This window comes from Podarcis cretensis (assembly GCF_951804945.1).
Source record: "Podarcis cretensis genome assembly, chromosome: 7".
Classification (NCBI taxonomy): domain Eukaryota; kingdom Metazoa; phylum Chordata; class Lepidosauria; order Squamata; family Lacertidae; genus Podarcis; species Podarcis cretensis.
In genome coordinates, this window is record NC_137176.1 from 24,464,330 (window position 1) to 24,488,965 (window position 24,636).

Below are 24,636 nucleotides of genomic sequence, written 5' to 3' on the forward strand. Positions count from 1 at the left end.
TGCCATGCAGCGTGCATAGCCCTGGCATGAAAATCTGTGGGTGCCCGGCCCCTTCATGGGGAACTTTGTGGGTGCTCAGGCACCCAGGGCCCAGGGAGTGGCACCAATGCCCCAAGATGTTTTGAATGTTCATTTAAACAGTGAATAAACGTTTACAAGTGTATCTGCCACACAAGTACATGTGCCCCTCAAGCAGCTCTTGATTTTGTTTGGCAGCGATAACATAAAAAATTCCTGATAGCTTGCTACTACTGTGCAGTGTGTGAAATGGCCTTGACGTGGAGATAAACAGAGGCAGCTTCCCTTCTCATTCACAACTAAAACCTGCCATCTTACAGCTGTCGTGGCTGTCCAGCTCATCATATTCCTTCATTCCTTGGGAGTGTTAACCTCATGCACCATACTGTCAGCTGAGGGAGCTCTTTAAAGGTTCTTAATGCAACAAACAGGATAAGGAGAGCGTTCCCACCTGAGAGCTTCCAGATAATTTAGCCAAAGCCAGACCCCAATTTGACTGTGGCTTTACACTACAATAAGGGACGTGGGTGGCGCTGTGGTCTAAACCACAGAGCCTAGGGCTTGCCGATCAGAAGTTTGGCGGTTCGAATCCCAGCGATGGGGTGAGCTCCCATTGCTCGTCCCCTGCTCCTGCCAACCTAGAAGTTCAAAAGCCCATCAAAGTGCAAGTACAGTGGTACCTCGGGTTACATACGCTTCAGGTTACAGACTCCGCTAACCCAGAAATAGTACCTCGGGTTAAGAACATTGCTTCAGGATGAGAACAGAAATCACACGGTGAAGAAGAAGAAGAAGAAGAGTTTGGATTTGATATCCCGCCTTTCACTGCCTTTAAGGAGTCTCCAAGCGGCTAACAATCTCCTTTCCCTTCCTCCCCCACAACAAACACTCTGTGAGGTGAGTGGGGCTGAGAGACTTCAGAGAAGTGTGACTGGCCCAAGGTCACCCAGCAGCTGCATGTGGAGGAGCGGGGACGCGAACCTGGTTCCCCAGATTACGGTGGCAGCGAGAGGCCCCATTAGCTAAAGTGGTACCTCAGGTTAAGAACAGTTTCAGGTTAAGAATGGACCTCCAGAACGAATCAAGTTCTTAACCTGAGGTACCACTGTAGATAAATAGGTACCACTCTGGCGGGAAGGTAAACCGTGTTTCCGTGCGCTGCTCTGGTTCGCCAGAAGTGGCTTAGTCATGCTGGGAACATGACCCGGAAGCTGTACGCCGGCTCCCTCAGCCAATAAAGCAAGATGAGCGCTGAAACCCCAGAGTCGGCCATGACTGGACCTAACACTCAGGGGTCCCTTTACCTTTACCTTTTACACTACAATGGACTCAGTTTAGCATTTAGCCAAGGCATGCATCAAACAGCGAAAAGATGAGTCTAAACACAGTTTATTATATTAGCTAAACTGAAGATGGATTTGCAAACATTAATCCTGAGGGTAGGACTGCTTTCCTTTAAAAGGTTATACAACTTAATCACAATTCTCTTATAGGAAGTTATTGACTCCTAATTTACGGTCCTTATTTACTGTAGCCAAATAAAATTCCCCCGGAGATGGCTCGGTTGGAAACCCATTTGGATTCTTTGTGGGTGTCATTTGAACTGTTTTCATTCCTAGAGGTTTGTTTTGTGGCAAAGCCAGCATGCCAAATCAGTCTGAGCCAACTCAGGTCACGAAGAGAGAGGAAAACGGGGGGGGGGGGGTTTGGGGCAAGGATAAAGCGAAGTATTTCAAAGAAAGTAAAAAGGTGACTTTCATTACAAGGTTGTGGCAAATTACATGGTTGCAATCTATTTTGCTTTTTATCTTAATCAGTTTAGCTCCTTAATTCTTCCATCAATGCCACATTTGCAGTGACATCTAGTGGTAAAGAAGAACATGCTTTGGGGAGAAATTAAACTCTTGCCGAGAACTACTATGTTTTGAAACATTATATTTAGTACCTATTAGAGCCAACCTAATAGCGCGTGTGGCACTGTGGGTAAAACCTCAGCGCCTAGGACTTGCCGATCGTATGGTCGGCGGTTCGAATCCCGTGGAGGGGTGAGTTCCCGTCGTTCAGTCCCAGCTCCTGCCCACTTAGCAGTTCGAAAGCACCCCTAAGTGCAAGTAGATAAATAGGTACCGCTTTATAGCGGAAGGTAAACGGCGTTTCCGTGTGCTGCGCTGGTGCCTGCTCGCCAGCTGCAGCTTCATCACGCTGGCCACGTGACCCGGAAGTGTCTCCGGACAGCGCTGGCCCCCGGCCTCTTAAGCGAGATGGGCGCACAACCCCAGAGTCGGACACGACTGGCCCGTACGGGCAGGGGTACCTTTACCTTTACCTTTAGAGCCAGCCTACAGCAGATTTTCTTTTTATATGTACACTGGGTAGCAACAATTAATGTGCAATCCACTGGAACTGGAACATTTTCAACCCTGTGATGAGCCACACTTCAAAATTTTCTAACAGAATTCATGAGAAATATGTTGACAGTAGCTCCGATTTATGCATAATCTCCAACTGGAAATAATTAAATATTTCTAATAGAGCGCCTTTCCTAAGTGCTTAAGTGCTTCACACACATTGTTGCAGTAATCTTACAGCATCAGTGTTAAGGTATAAGCCAGTCTTCTTATTTTCATATGGGTGTGATAAAAGGGAAGTATAGCTCTGGGATTTTTTCCAGAGCAGAAGGAATGACGCTTTCTGCCAGTACATCAAGATAACTGTAGGACTCACTTTACTCCAGCAAGTGAATCAGGAAATAGCAATGCTTTTATATCTGCATGTGACAGATTAGCAGAAGTCAAAAAAAGAAGAAGGATAAAATAAGCAAATAGAGGCTGGATGCTCCCTTCCTTTTCTTTGATGGGGTTTCTACTTCAAGCTAGCAGTTTAAATATTAATTTTTCTTTGCAAGACGGTTTGCATTTTTAATTAAACACCAAAGTTTGCATCTCGTCTGGCTGAACTTTTGCTAAAGCTCAGTATACAAATTGAGCCTGTGCAGTCAGAAACAAGCACCGTCAAGTTCAAAGGCACTTAATTTCAGGTAAGTGCAGGCATGCTGATGCTGAGAATTTTGGTGTTTTGCTATTTATTTATCGGATTTCTAGAGCATCCTTCTTCACACAGCAAACTCAGGCCAGTTTCCAATATACTACATTCCCAGTATAAAGTAATAAAATACAACAGAAAACCAACCATTAAAAAATTACAGCAGTACAGGGGGCAGGGGGAAAACCCCCGAAACGACAGTATCAACTAATTTATCCCATCCACACCTTCAGGGAGAGGGAATTTCACAGTCGAGGCACCACAGCAGAAAAGGCCCTTTCTCCTATCACTGCAAAGTGGGCTGAGCCTATTGGCATGACGAGAAAAAGTGTGTCCCAGTGTGTGACACTGGGTTGTACACAGTTCATAGATCTACAGTGGATAGGGCCTGATCTATCAGTGGGACAATTTCTCCTCTGTTCCCCAGAATGCTTGCACTATTTTATGGGTATCTTCGTTTACGTTTTAGAGGTCGCGCATACTTAAAACATAAGAGGGGAGTTCTTTGAGTCTACTAAGAAAAGAAAAAGAGAACTTAAAGAGAAAGTGGATATGTGTATATTCTCATGGAGGAAGTTTCAATGGCATCTCATGCCTAAGCAAAAACACTAGGTTTACATTCTGAAATGACCTGGTTTCATAATACACAACAGATACTCAGCAAATATACTCTCTATATAATGATGAAGCTTAACCTATTTTGACAAAGTGGTTTGGGGCCATAAGCCAAGGATGTTCTTTATCTTCTCCTCCCCCCCCCATGCCACCAGTGCCAGCCCTGCACGACCATCTTTGTCCTGAATTCTTGGCACGAAGGACAAAGAGGAAATATTTTAAGTTTTTTTTTTACAAAACAAGCAGACACGAGAAAAATTGGAGAAAGAAAAGAGGACTGCATTGGTTTTATTTATTATCTGTGCGAGTAACTTTGAAAAGTTTTGTTTGCGCTTCCCTCCAAAAAGCATTTTCAATGCAGCTTTGAAATATATCCCCGGTAAGTAATAGTAATGGAAACCAATCTACCCGCCCCCCAAAATCATGGAACCGTTAGGCTTATTCTGAGCCAATTCGAGTTAGAATGGGGCCACGACAAGGTCTGACTGTTCCTCCAACCCACCCCTCCCCCCAAGCTTCAAGATACCTCCCCAATACAAATGCCTAACTCCACCTTCATGAACGCCTTCCAACTGCTGCTGCATCTCCTGCTCCAGAAATTGGGGGAAAGGGAAGAAAAGCACCAGGAAAACTATGTTTCCCAGTTAAGATCTCTGGCTTCCTTCTGCAGCAGTACCAGAACTGTTTTGCTTCTCTGTACAGTGGTACCTCGGGTTACCTATGCTTCAGGTTACAGATGCTTCAGGTTACAGACTCCGCTAACCCAGAAATAGTACCTCGGGTTAAGAACTTTGCTTCAGGATGAGAGCAGAAATCGTGCTCCGGCGGCGCGGCAGCAGCAGGAGGCCCCAGTAGCTAAAGTGGTGATTCAGGTTAAGAACAGTTTCAGGTTAAGAACAGACCTCCAGAACAAATTAAGTACTTAACCCGAGGTACCAATGTACAATTGCCCAGGAAAGGGCTGCACGTAATAATCTTAAGACACTTCCTGGAGCTTTTTTATTATTATTTTAAAAAGCCACTTTTACCCACACGGTCACAATGAGCTGAACAGATGCTCCACACACTTTTGAAACGTTTTTACAAAATCCCGAAAAGAAGGATGGCAGTCAGCCCTCAGACTATCACAAAAGCATGTGCAAGATACTGTCAGACCCATGCATGGATTGGTTCCTATAGGTGTGGACTATTCCACCTATTAATAGCACACAGAGGGAACAAACCACAACCGCTGACCTAGTGTTAAATGCAGACTAGGAGATAATGGTTTGGGTATAGCAGAGAAATGGGCCAAAAATGCAAATTCATGGTTTGTCATGACGCAGGCTCCCTTCAGCAAACCTAACCATTCACAACAGATTAGAGAAACACATTTGGACTTCTGCTTGCTCCTTGGAGGTGCTGTGTTGTGGCCAATCACAACAAGTGCCTTAAGAAATATCAAATCAGTGGAGAAACCCGTGGTAAAAGGTAACCTGACCCAGAAGAATACGCAGAACTGATTTTTTAAAAAATAGTGACTGCATAAATGAAAGTTACACTTCTCAATAATTCATGTTTACAGAAGTCACTGACCTGAAAGAGGTATATTGTGAGTTCTTTCCAAGGCATGTGTTTCTTTTTCTGTTTCCAGAGACATGTCACCAGGTAAGATGAAGCCATCAACAGAATCAGCAACCCTGCTGTGGTTCTGTAAAATATAAGACATTTGTGAGGTTGTGTGGTTTTTTTTAAAGAATATATAGCTTTAGGAATAATTTTCATGAAGTTGAAATCATGTTACTGAAGGGCAACTATACAACACGCATAAAACATTAATCTAAGCTTTTGGGAACTAGGAGGAAGACAGAGTCAAGAAGTTTTGACGATGTCTTCCTTCCCTTTCACAAGACTCTGTTTCACCATAACTTCACAATTTCCCGTATTGTGCCAAAACTTTAAAAAGCCACTAACTTGGTAATTTACAGAGGAAGAATTTTGTTGTTGTTGTTGTTTAGTCGTTTAGTCGTGTCTGACTCTTCGTGACCCCATGGACCAGAGAACGCCAGACACTCCTGTCCTCCACTGCCCCCCGCAGCTTGGTCAGACTCATGCTGGTAGCTTCGAGAACACTGTCCAACCATCTCGTCCTCTGTCGTCCCCTTCTCCTTGTGCCCTCCATCTTTCCCAACATCAGGGTCTTCTCCAGGGAGTCTTCTCTTCTCATGAGGTGGCCAAAGTACTGGAGCCTCAGCTTCACAATCTGTCCTACCAGTGAGCACTCAGGGCTGATTTCCTTCAGAATGGAGAGGTTTGATCTTCTTGCAGTCCATGGGACTCTCAAGAGTCTCCTCCAGACCTTCCAGTAACTAAGCAAGGAAGTTGTATAAACATTGGTTCCTTTCTCAGTGAATGACTGCATCTCCTAACTCTACCAGGTCCCAAGTCCACTTGCGGGCACTTCGGTCCCTCTGTTTGCAGAGAAGAGCCTGCAAACCATGTCACCAACACTGTGATTGCAGGCCTCTAACTTCTGTTCTTCCCCTCTGCTCCCAGGACCCAGAAGGCAGTCCCCAACAATGCTGTTTCAGTGGCTTTCCCTCTTCATGGCAGGGAAGTAGAGAAAGGGGGGGAAAGGTTTCCATAGAGCTCATAGCTCTACAACTAGTAGGAGCTATTAGAAATACCTAACTCTATTCTGAAAAAAGACTGAAACGAGGATAGGATTTCCCCCAAGGAGGGATACATTTATAGAGAGAAACCACTCTAGGATGCCTTTCTCCAGCAAAGAGGAGAGCAGTGCTCCAAAAATTAAGTTTTCAATAACAAACCTCATTGAAAAAAACAAAAAAAAAAAAACCCCATGAATTTCCTCCACAATTACCTTATTTAAATTCTGGAATTCAACAATAGTGGTGATACGTTTCCAACAATATATTCCCCGCCCAATGAAAATGAAATCTGTGCATGCCAAAGGAGGCTCAGAATAATTTTATTTGTGCTCTTACACTAGAGAGAAGCTTGACTTTCTTCCTACAACAGGCATCAAGGGGAAGACTGCCAGAACCAAACACGAAAGAATCCAGCTTAACACGATGTTCTACAGCAATGAAAAGAAACACCAAATAAATGAGTCACGTGTGCAAATAAAACTAATTATGGGAACTGAAATACGAAGTGGAAACAGCAGGGTTCAGGTGAGGTCATGTCAAAATTGCCATTTGGAGGTCTCCGAATCCTCAATAAAAATATGCCTGCACCAAATGCAACCTTCTGCCTCACACGTCATTAAAGAGTTATCCATCGCAAGCTTTAGGTGAAAGGTTGCATTTCGCACTCAGGGCATGTTCAGGCATTGGACTGAAAGCAGTAGTTGAAAGCAGGGACAGCAGCTAGGGACTGAATAATAATAATAATAATAATAATAATAATAATAATAATAATAATAATATATTATTTATACCCCGCCCATCTGGCTGGGTTTCCCCAGCCACTCTGGGTGGCTTCCAACAAAACACTAAAATACAATAACCTATTAAACATTAAAAGCTTCCCTAAACAGGGTTGCCTTCAGATGTCTTCTAAAAGTTTGGTAGTTATTTTTCTTTTTGACATCTGGTGGGAGGGTGTTCCACAGGGAGGGCGCCACTACCGAGAAGGCCCTCTGCCAGAAAATGTGAATGATTGGTTGCACTATTTTCAGTTGAATGCAATGTTCAAAAAAGAGATGTCAGAAAGAGGTTTTCAGGAAAAGAAATTTAGATTTCATCAAGAAATCTTGAATAGTGATGTTAAAATTTTATCAAAAATGTATAAATTATTACTTGAGTGGCATACAAAGGACGAAGAAGTAAAATCAGTTATGATTCAGTGGGCCAAAGATTTTGGTTATAATATACAATTTGATGAGTGGATAAAATTGTGGAAAGAAGGAATGAAATTCACTGCACGCACTACAATAAAAGAAAATGTTATGAAAATAATGTATAGATGGTATGTAACACCAGTGAAACTTGGTAAGATGTATAAAGTCAGTAATAAGTGTTGGAAATGTCAGGAAAAAGAAGGAACATTTTATCACATGTGGTGGGAGTGTAAGAAAGTAAAAGGTTTCTGGGAAATGCTTTATAATGAGATGAAGAAAATGTTGAAATATACTTTTGTTAAGAAACCAGAAGCATTTTTATTAGGAATATTAGGGAATGAAATTAAAAAGAAGGATGTGAAGCTATTTAGGTATGCAGTGACGGCAGCTAGAATTTTGATGGCCCAGAAATGGAAACAGGAAGAAATGCCGACGAGGGAAGAATGGAGAATGAAACTGATGGAATATGCAGAAATGGATAAATTAACGGGGAAAATTCGGAACCAACGCGATCAGAGATTCACCGATGACTGGAATAAATTTACAGAGTATATCAAAAATGTATGTGAGGAGCAATTAATGCTTGTTGGCTTTCAAGAAGCTCTGTGAAAATGATTGATAGAAATGTTGCTTAAAAGATATGAGATTAAGATTGTTAAAGCGCAATATAAATTTAAGATATGTGAGTAATTGTGATAATATGGAAAATTGTCAGACAGGCTGAGGGAAGTCTAAAAGATGTATATGTTAGAAGTGGATGTTAAACATGGATGGAATGCATATTGGAAATTGAATAAAAAATAATTATATATAAAAAAAGAGAAGGCCCTCTGCCTGGTTCCCTGTAGCTTTGCTTCTCGCAATGAGGGAACCACCAGAAGGCCCTCGGTGCTGGATCTCAGTGTCCGGGCAGAACGATGGAGGTGGATGCAAATCATCCCCCAGTGCCCCACTGCATAATGGCCCCACCTGCTCAGTTCCTGGCCTTCCTGGGCTGCGCAGGGAAAGATCTGGAGTGGGCTTCTACTCAGGTTTCCTGACAGCCCTCCTGTGTTTGTTGGTGACTTCCTCGTCTGCTGTGTGCCTGCCACCATCCGCCATGAGTGGGCTGCAGTGGGTGGGCAGCAGCAGAAGAGGGTAGAGGCAGCAAGGCGGGTGGTGGCAACCTTTTCTGCTTTCTCTAGTGGAAAGAGGTCCTGGGCCGGCACCATATAAACTACAAGGTAAGTCAGTACCCTAGGTTTCTATATTTGAGGATTACCAAAGCGTAAAGGTAAAGGGACCCCTGACCATTAGGTCCAGTCGTGACCGACTCTGGGGTTGTGACGCTCATCTCGCTTTACTGTCCGAGGGAGCCGGCGTACAGCTTTCGGGTCATGTGGCCAGCATGACTAAGCCGCTTTCTGGTCAAAATGTGAATAAAGCTGCAGTTCACCCTTGAATTGTATGGTTAAGAAGTGTGATAAAAGGCAAAACTAATCACTCTTCAGATACGCAATTGTGGGGTGAAGTGACTTTCCCACTGACCTGCCACACAGCCATTATTATTATTATTATTATTATTATTATTATTATTAATTTATATCCCGCCCTCCCCAGCCAAAGCCGGGCTCAGAGCAGCTAACAACAATAAAATGATACAACATTCTAAAATCATTTCATTATAAAATCAGTTCAAATCAGATTAATGGCAACCATTGGGCTAGAGTTCTGTGAAGATTGCCAAAGGAGGGAGTCAGGCTGTGCCCTGGCCAAAGGCCTGGTGGAACAGCTCTGTCTTGCAGGCCCTGCGGAAAGATGTCAGGTCCCGCAGGGCCCTAGTCTCTTGTGACAGAGCGTTCCACCAGATCGGGGCCACGGCCGAAAAAGCCCTGGCTCTGGTTGAGGCCAGCCTAACCTCTCTGTGGCCTGGGACCTCCAAGATGTTTTTGTTTGAAGACCGTAAGTTCCTCCGTGGGACATACCAGGAGAGGCGGTCCCGTAGGTACGAGGGTCCTAGGCCGTATAGGGCTTTAAAGGTTAAAACCAGCACCTTAAACCTGAAATTAGAGAAGCCTTTCAACCCCATTCTCAAGAATGTATTTAAAGCTCTGTGACATTAAAGCAGAAAGGGACTTAGGAGCCACATGGATTTTGTGTAATGACCAGCTGGCTGCTACGAGAATTGTGCAACTTTTAAGAATTGGTGCCTGAATTTGCTTGTTTTTCTCCATCCTCATTCTCTCCCCCCATCCCTCCCCACTTTTAGATCATGGCTTTTCGATTGCAAGCCTAAGGTAAAGGACCGTCTCATGTTTTTCGGATCTATAAGCCACCCTGAGATGCTTTTCGGCTGAAGAGTGGGATAAAAATATCTTAAATAAGTAAAAGAATCAGAATCTCTCCGCACATTAAATACCTTTGCTTGGTTCCATTGCTGAGTAACCAATGGCCACATGGAAAAGATAATCAGGCCAAAACTGAGGGAAGAGCGATAGAAAAATGAGAAAACCTAGATTTCGAAATGGAGGGAGAGAGATACAGACATGTTAGCAAGGCTGACATTCTCCTCAAACAAATAATATCCCAAATAATATATTCATAGCCCAGTTTCAATTTCTCAAAACATTTTCTATATTCATCCTTTTCATTATAGTTTAAATGTATGATATATTTTTTCTTAAAAAAAAAGGTTTCCAATGAAGTAATGGAAGCTAATTAATGAAAATCAATAATTAGGTGTATCACTTACTAATATTTCAATTCCCAGGGTGCAAACGAGTAAGAATCCAGCAAGCTGAGCTGGCTGAAAGTTCACGAAAGATGCGACCAGGCTCTGAATAACTGGGTATCTGTATGAAAAGATTACATTAGGCACTTATTATTTTTTATCAGATCAGAAAGTACATAAAGATTGTCACCTAACAAGGACCCTCAATGCCTATGAACTGGAAACAGCAGTTTCCAGTGCAGCATGAAACGAGAGAATAACTATTTACCGACATGACTTGAATTATCTACTTTGGGCCAGTTCAAATTTTGTGTGGCACAAGTTTCTGCTTTGTATACATCAGTGTACAAGACAGTGAACTTAGAAAGACGAAAGACATCATATGTAGCCTGGATCAGAGGGGTGCCTTCAATAGCTAGAGAGCAGAATTAAATTCTGCAGACTTTCCTATCGCTCACTCAGAGTCCAAACACAACACTTCCTTCATCCTCTCCCGCTACACAAAGTTCAAATGCCCAGTTTGCCCTTTCCCTCAACTATTCCATGAAGGCGGAATACCAAATGAAACGAAATGTTGGCACTTCTGACAATGAACTGCTACTCTGTCCACAATCAATACATATTGTACTAGCCTACCTAATATGGTTCACTGCACAGCAGGAGCCACACACAAAAAACAACCATAAATAACAATGCCAATGAAATTTTATTGCATAGAGTCTACAGAACAATTTACCCAATCAAAAATAAAAAAGCACACATCGGATAATTTGCTGCTCAGAAAGCAGGGGATCGTGTTATTCAACTACCTTCTGCCATATTAAAAGAACTTGCTCATCAGTAGCGTAATCACGCTTATATTTTTTGTGTGGATGGCGCATGAGTATTGCAAGACTTTAATTTTTCCTGTGCAGGTTTTCAGGCTGAGAGTGAGGGAATAGGAACTTGCTAGTGTACATTAACTTGAAGTGATTGAAAGTGTTAGTGAATGTAGAATTTGGGTGGGTACTGTACGACTGAAAGTTGTATCACACGAGTTCTGATGTTTTATCTGCCCCCCCCCCCCCCCGCTTTGCTTTATATGCCATATGATTTAATCTTGTTGTTTGATTTCCTTGGTAAACCATTTTGCAATATTTCTTGGGAGCAGAATTATACTTTAGATAGATAGATAGATAGATAGATAGATAGATAGATAGATAGATAGATATCAGGCCACTTTAGAAGGTATTACTCATCCGTTCCAAAGCTTTCTTTGCCTTTTTGCTTCCTCTTGATCAACTTCAAATGCAGCCATACAGATTCCCTACCTCCCACCCCTCCTTTTAAAAAACTTACTCTTTCAAAACTGCGTACCATATCGGGACTGGTAACAGACAATATATGTAATAAGTCCAAGGCAAGCTTTGAATGAGCAGGAAAATGGTGATTAACACCCCGACAGCGAGAAACATATACTGGAAAAGACAACCAGATCTCTGAAAATAAAACAGATACTTGTAAATATTACTTTAACATTGCAAATATTTTATTTTAATGTTTCAGATTAAACTACTGCAAAATGTATGCCAGCTTTTGCAATGCAAGGCAGACAAAGCAAAATTTCAACAAGCGGGTTAGTTCACAGAAAGCCCAAATCAAAAAGTTCTTAGGATGGAACTAAAAAGGTAAAGGGGCCCCAGACCATTAGGTCCAGTTGTGACCGACTCTGGGGTTGCGGCGCTCATCTCGCTTTATTGGCCGAGGGAGCCAGTGTACAGCTTCCGGGTCATGTGTCCAGCATGACTAAGCCACTTCTGGCGAACCAGAGCAGTGCACAGAAACGCCGTTTACCTTCCCGCCGGAGTGGTACCTATTTATCTACTTGCACTTTAACGTTCTTTCCAACTGCTAAGTTGGCAGGAGCAGGGACCGAGCAACAGGAGCTCACCCCGTCGCGGGGATTCGAACCGCTGACCTTCTGATCGGCAAGTCCTAGGCTCTGTCGTTTAACCCACAGCACCACCCGCGTCCCAGGATGGAACTAGATACTATCATAAAGGGGAGGGGGTGTCATGTTGAATTAGCCAACTCCGTAACTACATAATGAAATGCCATTGTGTCCTGACATCTCCAAGCCATGCATTTCCCTGTCTTCCCTATCTCTCGCATCATCAGCAACCACCGACAATACAGAACAGAATCAGGGGGAAACAGTTGCCATGCTCAGTTGTAAACTCTTGCTTCAAAGCATAGTGAGGGAAATTATTCTGTGAAGACACTGTGTACTCATGTACACAGCTCAAGCACCCTGCGCTTTGCTCCTGACCTTCCTAGAGCAGAAAAACAAACCCCGGCTTCCTGCTCGAGGTTTGTTGAGAAGAAGCAGACCACAGGTTTTGGTTCAGATGTAATTGCTAAGCCGGCCGCAACTCGTGGTTTTGTTTTGCTGCTCAAGGAAGGCAGGAGCCAAGCGAGGATCGCTTGAGCTGCATGCATCAGCACACAGCTTGCTCACAGGCTAATCTGCCTAGCTAGGCTTTCCAATCAGTGTTACAATCCAACAGTGACACTGTGATAACAAAGGGACACTGCCAAGTTTCACTTATATACCCTAGGGAGGAGGCGAACTCTATATAAGGTTGCCATTTTCAGAAGTGTTCTTGTCTTGCAATGTCTAGTTCCATCCTTACAGGAGCAAGAGTATTGTGTATTGCGTATATGGAGCTCTGCTCTCTGAAAGGCCTACTCCAATCTGTAGAAGAAGCATGCATTTATCTGACATATACACTTTCCTCGACAAAATTCATGGGACAGACCGAATATACAGCTTTGCGGGATCATGATCAGAGAGAGGGAGTTGGGGGTGGGGGAGAGAGAATGAATTCCTTCTCTTTGAACAAATTAATTTTTAGTAGTTATTCTGGCAGTGCACTTGTAAATCAAAACATTCCACAAATCACAAAAACCAGCATCTGTGTAAATAACTTTAAGGAAACTTAAGTTTCTAAAAAACATTTCTTCCATTAAGGATTTATATCACTGAAGATTCAAATCTACCTAAATGAGAATACAGTCGTACCTTGGAAGTTGAATGAAATCCGTTCTGGATGTCCATTCAACTTCCAAAATGTTCAAAAACCAAATCGCGGCTTCTGATCGGCTGCAGGAAGCTCCTGTAGCCAATCAGAAGCTGCGGAAGCCCTGTCAGATGTTCGGGTTCCAAAAGAACGTTCACAAACCAGAACAATCACTTCCGGGTTTGCAGCATATGCGAGCCAAAACGTCTAAGTTCCAGGGAGTTCGACAACCCATGTATGACTGTATATACCAATAATATGGGAATTTCTTATGCTGATTTGAAAAACAATGCTAGGCAGATACAAACAGGCACAATATATATGAGGAAAGAGCACAGAAAAATCCAACATCTACCTTTTACTATCTCTAATGTTATGCTTGGCAGGCATAGGCAAACTCAGCCCTCCATATGTTTTGGGACTACAACTCCCATCATCCCTAGCTAACAGGACCAGTGGTTGGGGATGATGGAAGTTGTAGTCCCAAAACATCTGGAGGACTGAGTTTGCCTATGCCTGTCCTAGGAAATTTCCTATATATGTACATATTATTCCCCCTGCCGAACAATGCAGATTAAAAAAAATAAGACACTTGTTTGTGAAATTACACCCATATACACCCAGAAATATAAACTCTACCAGGATTCATCTGTGGGGAAATGAAGGCATACACATGTTCTAAGGAATCAGTGTAGCTTGGTGGTTAGAGTGTCAGACCCAAGACTATGGAGACCACAGTTCGAATCTCCCATTCATTCCATAAAGTGCACGAGGTGATCTTTGGCCAATGACCACATCTTAGCCTAACCTACCTCACAGGGCTGTTGTGAGGATAAAAACAGGGAAGCCACATATTCTACCTCAAATTCTTTGAAAAAAAGGTAGGATATAATTATAAGTAGTGAGAAGTGGTATGGCACCTTTTTTAAAAAATCCAATTTGCTCTCGTGAGCTCCAAGGCATACGAACCCCATTGTTTAAAAAGCAATTCGAACAGTTTAAATAATTTACTCTCAGATGCTTAAAAATATTTAGAGATGTAATATGTAATACTCTCAAACACCTCCGGAAATTCAGAGCTCTAAAATTACATCTTTAAATATTCTTCAGAATCGTACGGGGAGAGGATATTTGAGACTAAACACAAGGTATGAAACATTTTGTCTCTAAGTATTCTTTGAATTATTTAGAATAATTAATCAGCCCAGCTTATCTCATCTTACACTGTACTTTGCAAAAGGTCAGGACTCTGCTCACATGAATTTATTGGGAAATGCTAAGAAAACAGCGATCTTCATTCGTGTCAACAAACAAAGCAAATCCTTTCACAATGAAAGGTTTTCAGAGGTTTAATTTTTCCACAGCATAACGTCTTTGCTCTCGGTTCATCTTTTCAACTGTGCATATGTGTTTGATCACTTGTCAGAGAAAACCTTTTTTCCTTCCTATTTAAATAGACGCATGATGTCAGGGAACTGCCATCAGTGCCGGAGGGAGAGAGCAAAAGCCAGAGGGATTATAGAGAGCCCCCAGGGATCGGGAGAAGCAGCTCCTCTTCTGGGGAAGAGAATAAACGCAGCTCCAGTGGAGAGGGGGTGCAGGAGTCGGATGTGGCGAGGCAGTCCCACGACTCCTTGCCGGGGAAGGAAGGGGTCCTCCGCTGCCCACGCCCTCTCTGCGCAGAAGGCTTTCGTGCAGAGAGGGAAGGCGGAGACTGGGCGTCAAGGAGCTTCTTTGCTGGAAGAAGTTTAAGAAATGCCCACTCACGGATTCTGCCAGCGATTGAGGCGGCCACGGGTGAGTGGCTCTCCGGACAGATAAAGTTTACATTAGCAGCCAGCCAGGTAGACAGACGTTTGCCCTGCTTGCGCATGAGCAACCCCTTGGAAACCTAACACATGAGATACCAGGAAACGTGTCATAAGATTATTTTTGTGTCAGATGTATGAGAAAGAGGTAGCCCCCTTCTCCTTAACCTTGGTTTAACATTTATTGCAGATGAATAAATGCTGGGAAAACACTGGTTGATCCGGCACTGTTTTTAAGAATCCCCCCCCCCTTGACACTTGTTTTTTGGGGGGTTTTTTGCCACTCTCAGCTCTACTCGGGTGAAAGTGCAAGATATAAATGTAAATAACAATACCTGTGTAAGCCTGCCAAGCCAGACACTGAGTTAACATGCTACAGAAAATGCCATAAACAGCCTCAGCCCAGTATACCTGAAGGGGTGTCTCCAAGCCCATTGTTCAGTCCAGACACTGAGGTTCAGCTCTGACGGCCTTCTGGCGGTTCCCTCACTGCAAGAAGCAGTCTGAGGGCCTTCTTGGTAGTGGCACCTGCCCTGTGGAATGCCCTCCATTCATATGTCAAGGAGATAAACAACTATTTGACTTTTAGAAGACATCTGAAAGCAGCCCTGTTTAGGGATGTTTTTAATGTTTGATGTGTTTTTGTGTTTTTAATATCCTGTTGGAAGCTGCCCAGAGTGGCTAGAGAGGCCCGGCCAGATGGGTGGGGTATAAGTAAATTATTACTATTATTATTATTATTATTATTAAGCAGGCAGACCCCAGAAGTGGCAGAGCTGAACTTACCTCTTTATTCGCAATACTCCTCGTCAGATCAGTATGCATCTTTGTAATAATCAAAATGACATAAAGTGTCCAGCCCACAAAACCCATGGTGACACTGAAGCCCAGGAAAAACCTGTCGTACGTATGGTAATATGAGAGTCCTTCCAAAGCAAGGCGAATCAGCTTGCTGCAAAGAGAAACCTATAGAAAGGAAACAACCATTATAACCCTCTTGCTCTCAAGACTGACTCACAACTGGGCTCAAACCCAACTTTCACAGACAAACCCAACTACCAGTGATGAAACTTAGAAATGAATTGAAAAAGAAAATGTAAACATCAAATGTAAAAGGTAAAGGACCCCTGGACAGTTAAGTTCAGTCAAAGGAGACTATGGGGTTGCGGCGCTCATCTCATTTCAGACCAAGGGAGCTGGCGTTTGTCCACAGACAGTTTTCTGGGTCATGTGGCCAGCATGACTAAACCACTTCTGGCGCAACAAAACACCGTGACGGAAACCAGAGTGTACAGAAACGGTGTTTACCTTCACGCTGCAGCAGTACCTATTTATCTACTTGCACTGGTATGCTTTTGAACTGCTAGGTTGGCAGGAGCTGGGACAGAGTAATGGGAGCTCACCCCGTTGCGGGGATTCGAACCGCTGACCTTCTGATTGGCAAGCCCAAGAGGCTCGGTGGTTTAGACCACAGCGCCACCCGTGTCCCTGTTACATCAAATGTAAACATTCTACCACTAGATAGCAATAGGGGAAGGAAGGAAGGCCCAGATAAGGTGGGGAGGGGGAGCCTCAGGCCCCATGGGTCAAATTTGACCCTCTAGTCTAGATCAGTGTTTCCCAACCTTGTGCCTCCAGCTGTTTTTGGACTACAATTCCCATCATCCCTTGCCACTGGTCTTGCTAGTCAGGGATGATGGGAGTTGTAGTTCAAAAACAGCTGGAGGCACAAGGTTGGGAAACACTGGTCTAGATATCTCTATCTGGCCCTTGGGACTCTCCAAAGGGCACAACGTCTCCCTAGCCACACCCTTTCTCCCCTCATCAGCACTGCTTTGGACCCCACTTGACTGTTTTTGCCTGGCTGGAACGTGTCCTTGGACTCCAGTGACACGTCTTGCTTGTATGGATGGAAAATATAGCAGGACATTTGAAGAAACTGGCCTATTGTATTAAAAAACGGTTTTTAAAAAGGGGCCACTCTTGCATCTGTCGCTGCCTAGCCACCAGCAAGCTGACCTCGGAAGTTTAAATGTAAAGGGACCCCCGACCATTAGGTCCAGTCGTGACCGACTCTGGAGTTGCGGCGCTCATCTTGCTTTATTGACCAAGGGAGCCGGCATACAGCTTCTGGGTCATGTGGCCAGAATGACTAAGCTGCTTCTGGCGAACCAAAACAGCGCATGGAAACGCCGTTTACCTTCCCTCCGGAGCGGTACCTATTTATCTACTTGTACTGCTGTGCTTTCGAACTCCTATGTGGGCAGGAGCTGGAACACAGCAACGGGAGCTCACCCCGTCGCGGGGATTCGAACCGCTGACCTTTTGATCGGCAAGTCCTAGGCTCTGTGGTTTAACCCACAGCGCCAGCCACGTCCCCCTCAGAAGTTTACTCAGAGGGAAATGCGGCCCTCAGTTTGAAAATTGTTTCCCTATCTCTTTAACAGTTCGCTAAAATACCACACAGAAGACTAAGGGAAGATGGAAGGGACAGTTTCTGTTCACTTACCGCTTCCTCATATTTCCCATGATGAATAAAAGTCCTTGCTTTTCTAAGAATGTCAATCTGTTCCGATTCAGAGAGAGCTCTGTGCACAAGAGAGAGGAATTTTATTTTATTTTAGTCTCAGTTCTATTTCTCTTTTGAGGATGGAAGGATAAGAGCGGGCAAACTTCTTGCAATATAGTGTTCTATCTGTTTTGCTCTATAAAAGCTGTGATTGTTACTTTTTAAAACACACACACACAATGCCCTCATCGATAGATTGCCATCTTGGTTAAAAGCATGTCTATAAGGGACCAGTGCAAACTTTTTTTAAGAAAAAAATGCTGTATTTTCCCTGGAGAGTTTTTAGGTTACGAAGCGCCACAGAACGCAAGGAGATTTATTGCGTCTGGAGAAAACCATGGAACCCGAGGGGATCCGCTAAAGAGAGCAGCAAGTTATGCAGTGTAAAGGATATATTAGATAGGGTGTTAGAGAAGAACAGCTTCATCTTCTTTTTATTCAGGTTGGCTGGGGGAGGAAATCTTAGTAATTGCCAAGCTTCTGAATCCGCAATACTCATCTGCACAGTCGTACCGCCGGTTGCAGACAGGATCTGTTCCGGAGCTCTGGTCAGATCCTGAGGTTTTCGCAACCAGAGGGACCGCTTCTGCACACGCGCGTGGTGCGGTAAAGCGCTTCTGCGCATGCGCTGGGCGAAACCCGGAAAAATACTTCCGGGTTTGCCGCGTACGTATCCCAAAGGATAGAAAAGCAATGACAAACCTAGACAGCATCTTAAAAAGTAGAGATATCACCTTGCCAACAAAGGTCCGTATAGTAAAAGCTATGGTTTTCCCAGTAGTGATGTATGGAAGAGTGAAAGCTGGACCATAAAGAAGGCTGATCGCCGAAGAATTGATGCTTTTGAATTATGGTGGTGGAGGAGACTCTTGAGAGTCCCATGGACTGCAAGAAGATCAAACCTATCCATTATTAAAGAAATCAGCCCTGAGTGCTCGCTGGAAGGACAGATCCTGACGCTGAGGCTCCAAGACTTTGGCCACCTCATGAGAAAGAGAAGACTCCCTGGAAAAGACCCTGATGTTGGGAAAGATGGAGGGGACAAGGAGAAGGGGACAACAGAGGATGAGATGGTTGGACAGGGTTTTCGAAGCTACCAGCATGAGTTTGACCAAACTGCAGGAGGCAGTGGAAGACAGAAGTGCCTGGCGTGCTCTGGTCCGTGGGGTCACGAAGAGTCGAACATGACTTGACGACTAAACAACAATATCCCAAAGGATACGTAACCGGAGGTGAATGTAAGTAGAGGTACCACTGTATGTGTAGGCAACAAGAATGAAAATCTGTGAGGTTTGAATGGATGCTCACTGCATCTTACAGATCACTGCACCGATGTAATACTGAGCAAGCCCAAGAGGCTTGAGATTATAGCCTCGAAAACTGTAGAAGCTTATCGTCAACAATGGGAGGGTGGAGGGGAATCTGTTTCGTTACAAGAATATAAACAACATCGTTCCTGTGTAAGAACAATTAATTATGTAACTAAACAGCACTAATTGTGCAAAGGCTTGTAAATTGTCCCTTAGGGGAAGTTAGTAGCTCTCACTGGGAATATACATGACAAAATTAATATTTCCACCACATCATTCATGTCTCCCAATAAAGAAAAGAGAAATTGACAGTTCAGACACCAAGTCTGTGATGAAAATGAAGAACCATAACAAGAGTTCAGTCTGGCTATTGATGAATAGCTCTTTTGAATGAGGCCATCTCTGCAGATACGGCTTTCTTCCTGTGGGGTGGGATGTCACTAAACCTTATAAAACACGTAAAAACAAACAAACCCAACAATTTGAAAGTGGGAAATCTGTGCTTAGCACATACTACCATAAACATGAGTTTGTTTCTAACCCCCTTACTTAAAACACACACATTAAAAGAAGCAAGTTTCTCAATGGGCATAAATTGGTGAGATGAAATATCTAAGCGGCTCATGACAACAAAGCAGATTATTTTTTATAAGGCTGGGAAGAGAGAATTTGCACACTTATGTACTTTGCATGTAAATAAATTAAAGAGTCAGGGTCAATTAAAGGCCAGAGGGAGGAAAAAATGTGATCTACAGCAACTCCTCTGGCTAACATTGCAGCAGAGTCAGAAGAATTCAGCAGGGACTAGAAATAGCAACTTTAGCCTCAAGGCCTAAAAGACGTGATGCAAGACACTTTCGAGTGAACGGGGCTTAATGAGGGATGCAGGAGAAGATTGCCACAAATAATAATTTAAAGTAAACTCTCCATGTTGCAAAGGCCAAGCATGCATAAAAATAAAAAAGCTGTTCCGGTGAAAAACAGGTAAACATGTGTACAGTGTTGTTGTTTTTAGTTACTTGCTGGTTTTAATCTTTTGAATGTCTTAAATAGCTATCTTAATTGTTCTTACCAATAGTACTATTGGTTGTTGTTGTTTTTTGTAAACCACTTTGGGGGTTGTTGTTGTTTTAAAAATCGAATGGTGTATACCCGTACATTTCGTGAAATAAAATAAATGAAAAAAACAAGCTGTTTAAGGCTTTAGCCCTTTATGCAAAGATCAAGGATAGATAGAAAGCTAAGGCTTTTGGCATATTTAGTAAGAACATAGCCTAGAGCAGGGGTCAGCAAACTTTTTCAGCAGGGGGCCAGTCCACTGTCCCTCAGATCTTGTGGGGGGCCGGATTGTATTTGGGGGGGATGAATGAATTCCTATGCCCCACAAATAACCCAGAGATGCATTTTAAATAAAAGGACACGTTCTACTCATGTAAAAACATCCCAGACTGTCCATGGGCCGGATTTAGAAGACGACTGGGCCAGATCCCCCAGGCCTTAGTTTGCCTACCCATGGCCTAGAGGAATGTAGTGGTTAAGAGACAGGGAGTTGAACAAGGGACACTCCCAAATTCAATCCCTATCTTGGACAAGAAGAGCTCACTAGATCAGTGTTTCCCAACCTTGGGCCTCCAGCTGTTTTTGAACTACAATTCCCATCATCCCTGACCACTGGTCTTGCTAGCTAGGGATGATGGGAGTTGTAGTCCAAAAACAGCTGGAGGCCCAAGGTTGGGAAACACTGCACTAGATGATGATGATGATGGCCTGAGGCAAGCCATTCACTACAAACTTTCAGCCTGGCTCCACTGAAACATGGGGATAAAAATATTGATCTACCTTACAAGGTTATTGTTAGGCTGACTGACCTAATGCATGCATAGCACTCTTGTGATATAAGCACTGCATGCAATAACGCTAAGAAAAATATCTTGGTCGCTGTTTTTATTCTAACAGTGGTCTGCAGGCTACTTGTTCATCTCTTTGGGACCAGAGGGACTTTGGGGGAGAGGATCCAGCAGATAACACATTAAATAAATAAAGATCCTAGACTAGATGATCCTCAGGGTCTCTTCTAACTCTAGGATTCTATGAATGTGAATTCTATGACAGCTTCACTTCCTTGATCAGGAATTCCAGTTACAGATAGGTAGCCGTGTTGGTCTGCCATAGTCAAAACAAAATAAAAAAATTCCTTCCAGTAGCACCTTAAAAATTCCTTCCAGTAGCACCTTAAAGACCAATAAGTTAGTTCTTGGTATGAGCTTTCGTGTGTATGCACACGAAAGCTCATACCAAGAACTAACTTAGTTGGTCTTTAAGGTGCTACTGGAAGGAATTTTTTTATTTTGTTTTGATCAGGAATGTATGTGGGTGGGGCTATTTTGTACATTTTAGTTTGGTCCCCCCCCCCTCCTTTATTAAAATTCAGAGAGATACTCAAAGTGCTGACTGTAGGGAATATGTTCACTACAAAGGAAAACTGCTTTATAAATTACCGTATCTCTTCTCCACAAAAAGTCCTGCGGACCATAGTTCTCAGAGGGAGTTAAAGGAACTGTTATGAGAATTCTGAGCACTCATTCCGAGTTGTAATTCTGGTCATTCTTCTTTAGAATATGCTTTACTATAGATATGGCCATACGTTCCAAGAAGCCCACTCAGCAACTGAGGTCTGGCCAACAGGCACTGCTGCCTGTTATGTCTTTGCAGCATATTAGAACAGTAAACAGCAAAGAGTCATTTGCTGCCACAGCTTTCCTTCTTTCTGAACAGCGCATCATTAAATGTTCACAAAACCCCTCTTCTTCCAACAGGGACCTGGTAGCACTCAATCATTTCTGTGGTTCTTTTAATTTAGAGTGGTTTTAATTGACGACGTCTGTACTACGCTCTTATGGTCTTATTGGCTGGTGTCGCAAAATACTTGGAAAAAGCAGGATTAAATTGTTTGCTGTAAATAGGAAGCAGATGTCAGCTACACAGTCCCCTAGTAATTTATCTCCCATCTCTAGAGGGGGATAGAGACAGGAGCAGTGAGTATTACGCTTGCTCAGTTTTCCCTTTTCTGAGTATCACAGTCCACTTCCTCAAGCCATCCTCCTGAGCCAACAACTCGGGTCTATCTTCTCCTACTCTCCATGGCAATTGATAATAAAATCAGGAGTAAACTGGGGTAAGCCTGCAGCTGGCATTGATATTCATGACCTCCTCTAAATATTTATCCTCACAACACTCCACCATGTCATAATTATTTACATCATATTGGGCCCACCTAGCTCTGCTTTTAAGTGTTTACATTTTCTCAATCCAAGCACTGATCCCACGCAGCCATAACTGCTCTGTAAATATCCCTATCAGTCCGGTTATTCCTTTATCATCAGTATCTGACAGAAAAGCAAAGAGATTTTAAAAAAATGTCATTAAGGAAACACAGTAACATTGAGGACACCCTTACTTGAATGGTGAAAACAGGAATGAGAGTGTGCTTTTCTTCTTCTGTGCCATCTTAATCTGAGAAAAAACGACAGGTTTAAACAAAAAGCAGTGTACAGTATACTGTTAAGGAAATGAATTACGAAAAATATGGAGATGCATGCCAACCTTCTGCATCTATCATACACAGGATTTTTTTTTTTTAATTTTTTTAAATGCAGCCTGAGCATGTTTCCTCAGATGCAAGCCTCACTGTTCGGTGAGGCTTACTCCCAGGTAAGTGTGCAGCCCTAAACACAGCCAGTGGGGGAGAAGGATTCATATATATGGTTTGAGAAGGGAGGAGCTTGGAGAGGCACAATGAGCATTACCTCAGGGTCCTTTGAGTGGATCACTACAGGTCTCTTTAGAGATTGACTAAGGTTACACCTACACCAGCTTTCTTTCCGATAATGGATAAACCCAAATTTAATTTGCTCTGGTGGTGTCCGAGAAAATCCGTGTTATACCTGGTTCTGACTCCTCAAGTGAAGACATCTAGGAGCAATATAGTCCAAAAATGTACCCAAAGAGAGGCATAAGAACCAGGAGCAGCAACTTATGCCTTCCCCTCAGTATAGATGTCCAGGAGCAGACCATTCTTGTGGGACCCACTCTCATCCAGATAGATACACAGAGAGAGAGAGAGAGAGAGAGAGAGAGAGAGAGAGAGTGTGTCGTGCCTTGCGATCGAAACCCAGAAGTGAGTGTTCCGGTTTTCGAACGTTCTTTTGGAAGCCGAACATCTGATGGGGCTTCCGATTGGCTGCAGGAGCTTCCTGCAGCCAATCAGAAGCTGCGCTTTGGTTTCCAAATGCTTTGGAAGTCGAATGGATTTCCAGAACGGATTCCGTTTGACTTCCAAGGTACGACTGTATATCTATCTATCATCTGTCTATCTATCTATCTATCTATCTATCTATCTATCTATATCCTGCGCTTCCTAAACATTCAGAGAGGCTAAAATTCACACCACAAACTAGATACAGATGCTGGTGGACTCGCAACTCCCATCAGCCCTAGACAGCATGGCCAACAGCCAAGGGTGATAGAAGTTGAAATCCAACAAGCAAACAAGAAGGGTGCACAACGTTAGCCGGGTTCAGGAGGAGTTTCAAAATCTAGGCACATTTTGTAAGAAGGCCCCCTCCTTCGTTGCAATGAAACATACTTCAGACACGTAAGAGGTCCTCTTTTAATGACCTTAAAGAGCAGATAGGCACCTATGGGAGCTGGTCTCTTGGTCTGAAACAGATGAATGGCTTGAGTTTGGGAACATTTGGTTTTTCTGCTTTCTTTGGCATGTACCAGAAGCCATATGCACAGATTGTAACGGGAATGTTCCAAACCCGGCTGAAGAGGAAATGCAAACCCCAACTCTGCAAATGCTGGCGATTCAAGTCCCAGTTGCTTGAATAGGACCCGTGCCAGCAGAACACTTTGAGGATTGCCAGCAATAGTCATTAGCGAGATTGGAATTCAATTCCAGGACCCATCTGACCCCGCTGGTAGAATGCATTGCTTTCAGTGGCAACAATTCACACTGGCAAGCCAGAGTTTATCCCTTAAACTCCTCATTCTAATACAGTATTATACAGTATTATACACAATACCACAAGTATCATGAAATATTTACATTTCTCCTTAAGTCAATGAAAAGTATCAAGCTGTTACAGTAAAAAACAGATGCAGGGATTTAAACTAAAATTACTTGATGCTGCTGCTTCTTATTTATAAATTCAACATCTTAGAAAAATTCTTTTATCGTTTTAAATTGCAGTCTTAAGTATTTAAATGTGCACTCTCGCTCTCTCCACTGTAATAGCTTTTATAAGTTATTTTTCCACTGCATGTATTTAGAAAGACGTGTAACGTTTGCATTTGAGCAATATTTCATTTACCTTAAATTGTTCAAGAATCTGAGCAGCATTCGTAAACATACTCTCTGCTTTAAAATGAGCAGTGTTGTTCAGGTACTCCAGAGGTAGACTCCCCTGAAAAAGGCACCAATAACCCATGTTTTATGGACACATTGTGGATAGCTCAGTTGGTTAAGAGTGTGGTGCTGATAACACCAAGATTGCAGGTTTGATCCCCGTAAGGGACAGCTGCATATTCCTGCATTGCAAAAAGTTGGACTAGATAATCCTCTACAATTCGAAGATCCGATGAAGCCAAGACTAGAAA

General features: G+C 43.2%; 1 protein-coding gene across 7 annotated transcripts in view; it reads right to left on the reverse strand.

Moving 5' to 3' along the window:
• The window catches only part of PIGN (phosphatidylinositol glycan anchor biosynthesis class N), a 92,138-nt gene that overhangs the window by 39,928 nt on the left and 27,574 nt on the right, over nucleotides 1-24,636 (reverse strand). For all 7 annotated transcript variants that reach the window (XM_079984929.1, XM_079984927.1, XM_079984924.1 and 4 more), the window contains 9 exons: nucleotides 24,351-24,443; nucleotides 22,433-22,488; nucleotides 17,606-17,684; nucleotides 15,883-16,062; nucleotides 11,568-11,707; nucleotides 10,251-10,350; nucleotides 9,918-10,010; nucleotides 6,663-6,754; nucleotides 5,251-5,365 (listed from right to left, as the gene is read on the reverse strand). In XM_079984929.1, coding sequence (XP_079841055.1) covers nucleotides 5,251-5,365; nucleotides 6,663-6,754; nucleotides 9,918-10,010; nucleotides 10,251-10,350; nucleotides 11,568-11,707; nucleotides 15,883-16,062; nucleotides 17,606-17,684; nucleotides 22,433-22,488; nucleotides 24,351-24,443 — 948 coding nt within the window. The remainder of the gene's footprint in view (nucleotides 1-5,250; nucleotides 5,366-6,662; nucleotides 6,755-9,917; nucleotides 10,011-10,250; nucleotides 10,351-11,567; nucleotides 11,708-15,882; nucleotides 16,063-17,605; nucleotides 17,685-22,432; nucleotides 22,489-24,350; nucleotides 24,444-24,636) is intronic.